Genomic DNA, 12,241 nt, shown 5'->3' with positions numbered 1-12,241 from the left:
GATCGGTGCTCTCTAAAGGCCGATCAGGAGAGCTGGATCTGATCGATATGGACATAAACACGAGTGAAGTATAACCGGACCCGAGAGAGAGATCAGATCAGCTGCTGCATAATCACCTGAAGCCCCGCCCACTGTTTAGCACGCTGCATGAGAAACTGACGGGCTGTCAGGAGAGAGAGGGAGGGAGAGAGGAAAAGAGAGGCTCCGTTTCTCCCGTGTTATTATCCAAAGTTAATGTAAACTTTTGAATAATGTACTTCATCTACTACAAGTAGTTTGTTTGAATGTAATAATTATGTTGTTTGTGGAATCATTTATTGAAAAATGAATCTGATTCGGCGGTTAATCTGTAACGATTATAAACTGAAGCAATATAAAAATTACTCCCATTAACTGAGTTTTAAACATCAGCATATCCTGTCATAGTCCGGTGATTACCTGCTAACGGAAACTTTGCTACACAATTCTTATTATTATTGAAACATGACCGGTAAGTTTCAAATTTGTCCGGTAAAATAAATTCTGTCCCGACATATCCGCTTACATTCATAATATCAGCGGAGGGAGGGGAAGCGGTGCTGTGGAAGAGCAGAGTGGCGAGGGAGAGCTGTCATCTTCCCTTTACAAGCTTCAAACATGTATTTATCGGGTGATTTTGGAAATAAAAGTTCCATATTCTGAAAGCCAATACTTTGTTTATTTAAAATCAAACAAAACACCCGAATCCCGAAAAACTATTTTTTTACGCAAATCCACATTTATTTTGAAATGAGCCGTTGCGACTTCCGACTGATTTCGATAGAGCGGGTCACATATGGCAAATGTGTGGTTGTGGGGAACCAGGTCAATTAAAGTACTTATTTAACTATTAAATACATTGAGTTTGAGTAAAATACTTGGTTACTGATTAATTTAGGTTATAATATATTAAATTGCAAAGCAAAACATGCTGTAATTGATTTATTTTGTCCTTTGATATTTTTTAAAGGTTTTCAACCTGAAAGAATCCTAATGTGTCCTTGAAAAGTTGAAATAAAGAAAAGGAAAAAGGATTCTCTGTTGCCCCGCAAGCCTCTCAAATGTGGGCAAACACTCAAATAAATGCCAAAAACCCAGAGAACTTGACAATACTTATCAGAATATGTTAATTAACACTGCTACCTAGTTAATAACTTTACTCAGTGGAGGCTCGTCCATTGAGGAAAGGGCGGACCATCCTCCCTAAAATTTCAGAGAAAAATAAACTTTGAAGAGAACAATAACTACACCTCAATTTAAAAGATAAGTCTGTTAAAATACAGATAATAGCCCTGGCTTTGGGACTGAAATGGAGAAAGGACGAGCCTCCCTTTGGGCGGGTCTAGCCAGAGGCTCTGGATTGGGCGCCTATTGAACCAATCAGCGGATCTGACTGCGCATCAGAGTGTTGATGGGGACGGTTATCAGCGATATCAGCGTTCTTTCTGAACCGGGGAACAGGGGCTCTTGCCTCTTACCAAAATCAATTCCTTGAATTAGGCTTTGATTATGTTCTGGCCCGCCATCTTGTGGCTCAGCAAAAAATTGGCCCAAGGCCAAACTTACTTGCCTACCCCTGCTGTAGACTGTTGAAATTCTGTTTCTGTTACTGTTCACTCTAAACGTTTTAAATATGTAAACACTCAAAAGTTATTCTTTGAATGAACTTGATTAAATCATGGACAGTATTTCCACATGATGAAATGGCTTTCTTTCAGCTTTAAGCAATTACGTTGACCCAACCCAGGTCAATTAAGTTGGTAACACACCTTATAAATAAGTAGTATCAATCCTAATAGATTACGTTGACCCAACCCAAGTAAATTAAGTTGGTAACACACCTTATAAATAAGTAGTATCAATCCTAATAGATTGCGTTGACCCAACCCAAGTAAATTAAGTTGGACCAATCAAATTGCTTAATCTTGAAAGAAAGTGATTTAATCATGTGGAAATATTGTCCATGATTTAATTACGTTCATTCAAAGAGTTATTTTTTTGAGTGTACAGGCAAGCTTTCAGAGTTCACTAGAAGGACAGTGTTAAACTCCACTGACTTTAAACATCAAAGTGTGTTTACAGGTCTTGGAGTATTGCTGCATATTTGAAAAATCACGTTGTAAAGCCACGTTGTGTCTCCAGAGGGAGCAGCTAAATCTGATGAATTACCCAAAGTTATTTCACCTGATGAACATTGGTTAAAAAAAGAAAAAAGGATTTTGTGCTAGAATAATATATCTTAATTCCCGTCTGAATTTTGCATTGTTGGTATTGCAAAGTATGGACAAGGAAAGAAAATGCATGGACAAATAAACATCTCTGGTTCTGCTGCAACAACTTTGATCCTTTTTATTTTAGTCTCCAATGTGAGTCTAACAAAAGTACAGGAGTGAAGTGCCATCATAAACTGTGGAGTATACCCTACCATTTTAATGATCTCAATAGAGTTTAACTGCTGAACAGAATGTATTGCCTTTTTTCTGACTTTACCACAACAAGATCCTTTGGGGAAGCTAGCCGCTGACTCAACAGGACTGTTTTGAATGTGCAGAAGCAGTAGACTGTTTTACCCCTCCAGATGTTTATAATAGTACAGTAAGCGTACCAGACTCATTCCTATCTTTTATGTGTTTACCTGCTCACAGTTACTGTCTCCTCCTCCAATGGGTGTTTTTGTTTACGACTTGCATGGGTGTAAAGGTAGGGGGTGGTTTCAGGCTGACATCATTTACTGATTGGAGCATGTGGAATACACACTTACTATCTTGTACACGCACATGCAAGACATGCCCTTTCAGATGTAACATACGAAAATACAAATTAAGTTTTCTGGAAGAGATTCAGAAGAACAGTCTAATTTTCCATTTAATGTTACCCTTGAAAAGCTGGCTTCCTGCTACGATGAGTGGATTGAGTAATTGTATGTTAATGTCAGCGGCAATACACTTCTCACTGTCAGTAACTATGGCACGCAGAGTGAAACTAATTTGAATTCATGTTGATGCCTATTTTTTGACTGCAGTATCTGATTAAGAGTCACACCATCAGTGAATTCAATGGTATGTTCAGAATATAAAGAGCACTTCCACCTCAGCTAATCCCAATCCAACTGGATGTCCTGATAACAAATGTGAAGAGTATCTTAAAGGTCCCATGTCATGCTTTTCCGGTTATTACCCGTCCCCTTGTGTGTTATGAAGGTTTTTATGCATGTAAACCGTCTGCAAAGTCACAAACCCTCAAAGTACACCCTGTAGCGAGTAAAACTCTAACACAGAAAATACCTGTCTATGCTGCCCCAGAACACCTCGTTGGAGATTTCTCTTTTTCAATTTTTTTCTTCCGGGAACCAAGGCGGGACACGGCGAGGCTGTGAGTCGGTGTGTGAGCACACACATACTCCCAGCCAGGCTGCGGGTGTGTGTGTGTGTTCGGGCTGGTTTCGGGCTGGGTTTCGCTGTGTCTCGCCGTCTCGCAGACGGCCACTGGGCTCATAGGGAGGGGGGGGGTAGGAGCTCCAACAAGCCGTTTAGGACAGAGAGTGAATACACATACTATACAGAGATGCTGTATGATAAACCAATGAGATTTTGGAAAATTGCACGATATAAATCTATTTTAGTAGACCTCAACAATGGAATTATGATCAGTAGAAATGGCCATGACATGGGACCTTTAACACCTCTTTTCAGTTCTTTCTTATGAAAGGAAAGCTATTAACAACCTTGAAATGCGATCAACTCATTAGGTTCATTTTCCTTATATGTGCAATGATGTCAAGAGTACATTCAAAAAAAGGAAAATACACAATACATAATTGACAGGAAATACAAGTAAAACAACAATTTAACAGCACATAATCCATGGCCAACACATTTGAAACAGTAAATAATTGTAGACGTCATTGCATAGTTTAAATGCCACATAGACAAAGCACTATTTGTCCTACATACACTGTAGGTCAATTCAGTTTCTGCTCGACACAACGCTGCGTTGGATTTACTCACACATCAAGCACAACATTGATGAGAATGATCATCTTATAAGAAGTCTTTCTTGTGAGGAACCATGAAAAGCAGATGACTATTTTTTTTGACCAAGCTTTGGAGCGTCTAAAAACAAAATGCTAACAAATCCTGGCTGCGATGGTAAACCTGTTCACTCTGCAGTCACTTTGTTGTCAGCTAATTGGTGTTTGTAGGGCTGATCTCTTCCAAAAACCCTGTTCTGCCGCTATTAGATCAGATTGCCTTGTCATCTATTGAATTCAAAGGTCACTGTGATCAGTTGACTTGTGTGTAGCTTCGCGCCTTGCTCTCTATGTAAAGCAGATACTAACACTGAGATCTGAATCTTTTGACATAACTTTTATTGCAGGGAGACAATATACACATAACTAGAACATCTGTATTGCAGATAGGAGTGGAGTTGTGCTGTGATATTTCCATTGCTTTCGGGCAGAAATGTTGCAAGAAAACAACCGAATGTACGCAAGGGATGTTAGACAAGTTACCACAAAAAATTATGTAAAGTGAAGTTGGGTTATGTATACATACATATCATTAAATAATATGTGCGATGCTGAATCTGTTTTTAAGTTTTTCAAGTGTATTAGTCAATTATATAATATTAACAGTAATGTTTTGTAGTATCACATGGTGTGTTACAACTGTTGTACTCTGAGCTTTCGCGCCATAAAACTCTGTTCATAAGAGTTTTTCATATACAGTATTATACAGTATAGTTCACAGTAGTTCCAGAGCTGTAGATGGACATGATACATAATTGCAACCAAAATCATAGTGGTTTGCTTTAAACTGCTATCTACACAGCTGTGGGCCTGTCTGATGGTGATGGATGACTTTCAAAGAATGTGCTTTTGGCTCCAACACACATTATATACAAAACTGATTTATGGTTAAGTACGTTGAAAGAAAAATCAGAGGCTTGCTACCGTGCTAAGTTATTAGATTTTTAACAGCACTTGTTATTATGCAGAGGTGTTTTCATGTCAACAATAAAGGTCATTTAATGTCATCCCGTTGTGTTATAATTTTTCTTTTATGTATTCTGCTACAATTAAGTAAGCTTCGCACTTAAAAAATGACACTCCTTGTGTGTTTTGGAAGAACATGTGTGTGCTTTATCATGTATTTTAAGCCTTAGTTAATGTCTCAATAGCATTTCTTTCTGGAATACTACAATACATTTAATACTTAGCTATGTTTATGGATTAGTTCTTAAAAGCTTAATTTGGTTGAGCCGGAAAGCTTTAAAGTTTTTTTTGTGCAGCTTAACACAAATCCTGATCTACAAAGAGCAATAACTTGTTTTTGTTCTGTCTAGAAATCCTTCCTCGCTGTGTCATTTTCATCCTTCCTCCTACAAGTTTCCGACTCATTGTCTAGCCCAGCTTTTCTCTGCTTCAGAGAAAAAATACCAAAGGGTGTGAACTGCCTGTTCTATTTTATAAAAAAAATCCTTTCTTCCCGTTTGTACTTCCTTCCTTCCTTCCTCACTGAGATTCCTCCTCCTTCTCTGACACAACTCAGTTGTTGTGTTAGATAAGTCCTGCTGCACAAATATTATGGATCATTTTTTGGGAGAACACTGTGACTGCTGAGAAACATGCTAACTTAGACGTGATCTAGTTCCTTTTTTACACTTTCATTCTTTGACCAGAAAGTGGACCATAGTTACACTGTAACCTTTGTCTCGTGTAGGTCAATGCACTGGCATTTTATGATGCTGTCATAAAACAGCACCTATCTTAATAGCACTCAATACAATGTAGATTACCTGATAATGCTGCTAAACCTTTGCAAACCAAAGTTTATAGAAATCCCAAAATACATACTTCATAAACACTACACAGATTTCCAATTAAATGTAATTGCAATAACATGAATATTAATAATTAATTATATTAAATTCTACAAAAATCCCCAACTGTATCTAATGATAGAGGGCAGCCAAATCAACAAGTGTCAATGTTTGCAAAATTAAAGAAGAAAAGTATTAATAAGGGAGTAACAAAAACTCAGTTACTGAATGTAATGAATGTCAACACTGAAGACAACATTATTGTTCATATCCTTCACAATAATAAAAACTGCAGGAGCAACAACAGCTATAATGCTTTATATTATAATTTTTATTTGATTTACAGTGGCAATTTAAGAACAAATTGGCAATAGCTTGAGCCTTAATACTCATGCTGCATCCCGATTACAAAGTAGGGCTTTTTCAAAGGGCCTGTAGGCCGCTCAGCACTCGCATGTTCATTAGACTGGGTTTGGCAAGTAGTTACCCTGCAAGGTTAGAGATTTTAGCAGAGAAGGGAGTGAAAACAAATCTGTTTCCAGGCAATTACACAATGGAAATGTCTGCTTTCTTTTACTCAAACTACCTGTATTGATATTGCACTAAAAACTCAAAGGGTTCGGAAATGTGCCCCTTTGGATTAAGTGGAGGGCCCTGGCTGCCTATCAAAAGTCCTGCAGACCCACATGTTAGATTTTAACATGTTTTACCCATGTGTCTCAAACCTTATTTATAAATATGATAAAAGACAGAAAATATCCAAGAAATACATGGAATAAAAATAAATGGCTTTTAATCAATGTACATCCACATAAAGCTGTCTTCACAGCAGCACAGTCAATGGAATAGTGTCATTTACTACGAATACAGAGTAAGGTGTATTACACAACCACGTTAACATACTTCTTCATGAATTCCCAGTTGCACGTATGCACATGAAGCACAACACATCCAGTTTTTTTTTTAAATGAGTAAATAGGATCACCTATTGTCACCCAGCAATAAAAACTCACAGTGTTCCCTGGGATGTTTTGAGAACAGTGTGGATTTGTCAGGCCCTGGGGAGCTCCTGCCTCTCTCTAGCCACACTAGCTCTTAATGAGACATCGACATGCACAGGACACACTCTGCTCCTTCTAATTAAATGACTTGCATGGAGGGCCACACCTGCCCGCCCCCCCTTTCCTTTTCCTTCTTTCTTCTTTTGGCTTGTTGGTTTGCATCTTCCTATCTGTGTTTCTCTTCTTGTGCCCGTCTGCACCGTCTAGACTGTTTACTTCCTTTGCTCCCCTATCTTCCTCCTCTTTTTCCCAAGTTGACTCACACATTACTTGAATTACTTATTGTTCTGGTGAAGGTGAATTTGTGTTGTAATCAAGTAAGCCCGTGCATTAAGGGGATTGGGACTATATTAAAAGATCATAATTAAACTAGTAAAGTCTATTAATGAAGAACAATGTTGTGCCTATCATGGCCTCTCTTTTAAAATATGTTACGTTTTCTTTGTATTTTATAGTTAGTTAATCAACAGAAAATACATTTAGGAATTTTGATTTTAGCAATCAATTACTTTTTTATTTAATTTTTTAAAGGCTAACCGTGATTAGAAATCAGTTTTAGGCTTCAACTTTCAGGACTGCTACTCTCTGTCCGCCTGCCCTTTGACCTCTCACTGTAAAAACACTGTGCCCTGTTTGTTGCTTCCCATTTATAGCTCTGCTTTGTTGAGAGTGGATACAGATCTGACCCAAGATATGAGATTCTGAAAGTGCTAAAGGTGGTTTTATTTCAGGTTTTTTTCTTTCTTTGACAGGACAGTTTTACTCTCTGGCTGAGCTTCCTCTTTTCTTCCACAGCTGCCTGTTTTCTTATTATCTCTCAATGTCATTGTGATTCACATTTAAATTCCAACCTAGAACGAACTCTGGATGAATGACAATTACTGTATAATACAAGATGTCAAAACAAACAGGTTTAATATGCCTCGCTGGTATCAACAATTTACCTTCTGTGTCTAAGCGTTGTCAGCAGTCTGGTAGATTGAGACCTCACATGCCCAAAAAAGGTTAAATTGTGATCAAATCAGGACTTCTTAACTTATTTTTTTTTAAAGAGTTACATTTATAGCTGGGGGAGTAACAATGACGTATGAAACGTTGGATTATAATTCAGCCTATTAATTCACGCTCTCAAATCGAGAAAAATAGACCTCCCTCTCCTTTGCGTGAACCTTATCTGACCCCAAATGGGGTTTGAACCTTGAGAATAAAAAGCTAGGTTTTTTTTACTCTCTGGTTTGGTTGATGAAGATCATGTAGCATAACATCAATGACTACCTATTGCTGGGACCTCAGTCGCACCGTGCCCGGAGGTAAACGGTGGGCTATATGCAGACCCTGATGCAGACACGTTTTGACAGATTCCCAAGCAGAGAGAGTTTCAGTAGGGATAGGGGCGTTCACCGGCAAGTGTCAAACTAACAGTTGCGTCAATTTCCCACATATACACAGAAGGTGGCAGGACACCCAGCTAATCTTCCTTATAATAAAAGCACCGAAACTCGCTTTCAAAAACTGAACGAAAAAAACAACAACCAACTAACTCCGAATGTTTTGGAAATCCAATCAATGTCTATTTAAGATAGTTCCAGATGTCAATGTTACCAGACATATGTGGGTTTATCATGTAACCTTTGTGACAGTTACAACAACACCGCTTTTATTTTGAAAGGACAACACGGAAGTGACCCTTGTTTTCCCGTTAGCTTGACACGTTTCACTAACTGTCCGCCCTGCCCTGCTTGAGTTTGCAGTTGAGTGCGCCAGGGCAACACGGCTGTATTATATAACTTTAATGTAAGCTACTCACGGGTTTAATGGCGCAAGAGCAGAATATCGCGCCGCAGATCTGTGGATTCATTGCGGAATTATCCTGAACTCGAGTGCAAGTGAGCGATTGATCACTTTTTCCCTCCTACTGGCGACGTGCGTTAAAAGTTATCGACAGATCGGCGGCACGTCGCACTCGGTGGATCCTGTCAGCTTCAGACAGGTCGGCGTCGTTGTTGACTTTAGTTAAAAAATAGTTGCTATTGCAGACGATGTTTTCCTTCCGTTTGAGGAGAGGGGTGACAACGAATCAATTTGACATTTCACCACGCAACATTACAGCAAGGAAGGTGTTTTATTCGAGTGTGTGACTCTGGGGACATTGCGTTATTTCTCACAATTTTTCCAAGTTGGACTGACAGGAGATGAGCTAACCGGCGGAACACATCGTGCTTTCACTACAGGTATGGTCTGTTTATAATGCAACCACTTGGTTTACCTTTGGACACATATCAAGAGAGGCAAACGCTGGTTGTTTCCACTAATGTAGGCCGACGATGTGCGTCCCCGGTGGTGGGCGCACTGACAGCCCTGCACCGTGCGACCCACTGATATCACCAACATCGCTCAGAGCAAGCCTCTTATTTTTGTAAGGAACAGAAAGTGATGCAAATAGTGCCGCTTATTCGGGTCTCCGGTTGTAGGCGTTCGATCAGTGCAATTTCCTATTGCAGCCAACAGGTTGCAGTAATGCCGTAATGATGTGTTGTGCTCTTCGGTGGAAAAGTACAGTAAGCTTTAGCAAGTCATTAAGCTCCAAACTTTTTAAAAACTTTGAAATACCAAGGATTGTTTTACCTTCCTAAAAATGCATTACAACAACAATCTCAATTTAATCTCAAAATGAATTTGATGTTAATGCAGTGGTGAAACATATGACCAAAACAACCTGTCTAATTATCCACCATGGGAGATAGATTTGTTATTTATATCTATAGAAATAACACATGTGAAACCAGTGAGAGTCCTACATGACTCTGCATGTCTTTACCTCACTTTAAAACACAGAGCAGCAGTAGATTTTCAAAAGAAAGTGCTGTAAACCGCTGCTCATATAGCACCATATAGGCTGTCTTTTATGTGCTGTATGCAACCATGTCGTCTTGGAATTTCATAGCCAATGCTAAAGTCGACAAAAAAATTAAATAGAGTGAATCTGTGTATTGCATTGATCTTAAACTCAAAGGAAATTATGCAGTTGTTGTTACTTGATTTCTTTATCAAACGGTAACTGTTTTTATTTGACATTTACTGCATATAAAGGACTATGATGAAGGACTGTTTTGTCATGTAGTTAGAGACACTGACTTTGACAAAGTTAAATTGCCACAAGTGACTGCTTTCCTGGATACTTATTTTCTGTCCCTCCAGATATCGTTGTTAATGATCAACAGTTACATGAGTGAGCTCCAGAACTCTTGCACACAGGCTTCTGTTGCAGAGGTTTCTACCACATTATTTGACTACATACATTTCATTTTTATTACACTTCACTAACACTTCCAGTTTTGTAAATTGGAGTCTTGAATGAATTGTTAATTTACTCTCTTTTGCAAAGTGAGATAGGCAGTTATTGGTGACCGCTACAAATGCCCACAGGCCCATTGTGGGTTAATCTCTTTCGACGGATGTATGTTGTTGCACACATGCTTGACTGTATCTGGGACTGTCAGTTACACAACTTATGCCTGGGCATGTCTCCCACTACTTGATGCTTAATTTGAGTGGAGGGCATAGTTCAAGGGAATAACATGTACATTATAGTCCTTTATGTTATGTAATTGCAGTGGTCTTCATTTTTTTCCTATACTGATTTTGCTCAGTAAGGTTTATGCCATGTGTGCTTCTGCCATATTGCTACTGTGTGGGTGTCAAAAGAGGAGATGGCCTATTTGATATAGTTGTTGTCATTTTTGAAAAATATAAATAAATAAGACATTGTTGTTGGCACAGTCACAGTAGTAGATGTAAGCCTTGCACTTGTGCACTTTTAAATGCACCTTAACTCATTTGTAAATGGATGTCATAAGACATTACTGTGACAGATCCAGCAAAAATAGCTACTGGGTTATGTATCATCTTATCTGCATCAACTTTTATATAGACTAACCTAGCCTCTCATCTCTCTCACTCTGTGTTTGTTGTGCACTCTTTCACTATCTTGTCAGGATAAAGAAATGGATCAGGGTAGACTGAAGTGCAACGGTAATCAAGACGACAGCCTGACATTTGGGGAGACAGGATCCGGAGTAGGCAGGGAAACGGGTGACACAGTTGGTTTACTGCTCCAGTCTGCAGGGCACCTGCTCGGTCCCAGGTCTATGCCCCATCCCACAGTGGCCGCGAATGGACATGGTGTAACCAAAGATCAAGGGCAACTTGGAGGCCTCTTTGATTCTCCTCAGCATCACATCCAATGTGAGGGCTCAGACATGAAGGAGGGTAAGATCACCAGAATGCAGAAACAACACCAGGATAGCGGTGTATTTAACATTGAGGACAACCTGCCGTTGTTGAAACAGAATATTTCCAATCTCAACAGTCCGGCCCCCTCTGTCATCAGCACCTCAGTCTCCTCCATCCTGGGGAATCTCCCTCTGCCTGATCTTTTTCCCCAACACATCAAGCAGGAGGGACATTTTTCTACGGATAAAGACATGGAAAATTACAGCTGTAACACGGGTGTAAGGCTGTGTGATTTAGATGAGAAAGGCAGTTGCCTAATGGAGGATTCTGAAATGTGGCAAGACCTGGACCTTCCTAATTCTCTGCCAGAAATTAGCGATTTTGAGTTGGATTCAGAAGTGGCACACTTGGATAACATCCTACATGACAGCAGGGGTAGAGGCGGTCCTGTCAGCGGCTTGCTAAAAGAAACAAAGCCTCTGGTGGGTAACGGAGTAAACTGCAACAATGTGAACGGCACGGACCAGCAGCACCAGCCCATCCACCATCAGCAGCAGCAGCACCACCTTCTACAGCACCAGCTCCATCACCAGCAGCAGCCTGCACCTCTGCTCTCCAGCGTTATGATCAAGGAGGAGAAGGATCCTGATGACTCTTTCATTCACATCCGTACTCCTGGTGTTGTGAAACAGGAGAAGCAGGAGAATACAGGGTTCTGCCAGTCGCAGTGTCTGCAGAGCAGCATGAGTTCTCTACATGGAGGAAGCTCCATGTCTTCCCCTATGGGCGTCGATGCAGGAACTTCGTACCTATACAGAGCCAACCCATCCTCCACAGTGGGCCTACAAGACCAAGAGCCTTTTAGCATGTACTCAAACCTGCCTCTGGTGGGGGAGACCTGGGCCAGGGGGAACCGGTTCGGAGAGTCGTCCGGGTTGCAGAGGGGTGACGACGGACTCCCCTCCGCTGCAGCCTTGGCAAGTTTTTCTGTCAACTTCTCAAGGTAAGTCTCATGGAATTAGTTTATCCTACTCTGTTGACTTTTGCATCTGTGGCGGCTTTGGTGTTGGCTCTCATTCATGGAATGTTTGACTTTGTTTTTGTGT

General features: G+C 40.0%; 1 protein-coding gene across 1 annotated transcript in view; it reads left to right on the top strand.

The window, feature by feature from the left end:
• The first annotated feature begins 8,638 nt into the window (after positions 1-8,638).
• Positions 8,639-12,241, top strand: part of LOC117540222 (glucocorticoid receptor-like) — a 93,953-nt gene continuing 90,350 nt past the window's right edge. The window contains exons 1-2 of the mRNA XM_034206805.1: positions 8,639-9,133; positions 10,898-12,138. Coding sequence (XP_034062696.1) covers positions 10,907-12,138 — 1,232 coding nt within the window. The 5' untranslated portion in view covers positions 8,639-9,133; positions 10,898-10,906. The remainder of the gene's footprint in view (positions 9,134-10,897; positions 12,139-12,241) is intronic.

The sequence above is a fragment of the Gymnodraco acuticeps genome, unplaced genomic scaffold, assembly GCF_902827175.1.
Source record: "Gymnodraco acuticeps unplaced genomic scaffold, fGymAcu1.1, whole genome shotgun sequence".
In the NCBI taxonomy this organism is placed as follows: domain Eukaryota; kingdom Metazoa; phylum Chordata; class Actinopteri; order Perciformes; family Bathydraconidae; genus Gymnodraco; species Gymnodraco acuticeps.
Note: the sequence above shows the minus strand (reverse complement) of the source record. Positions and strands in the feature narration are given on the sequence as shown.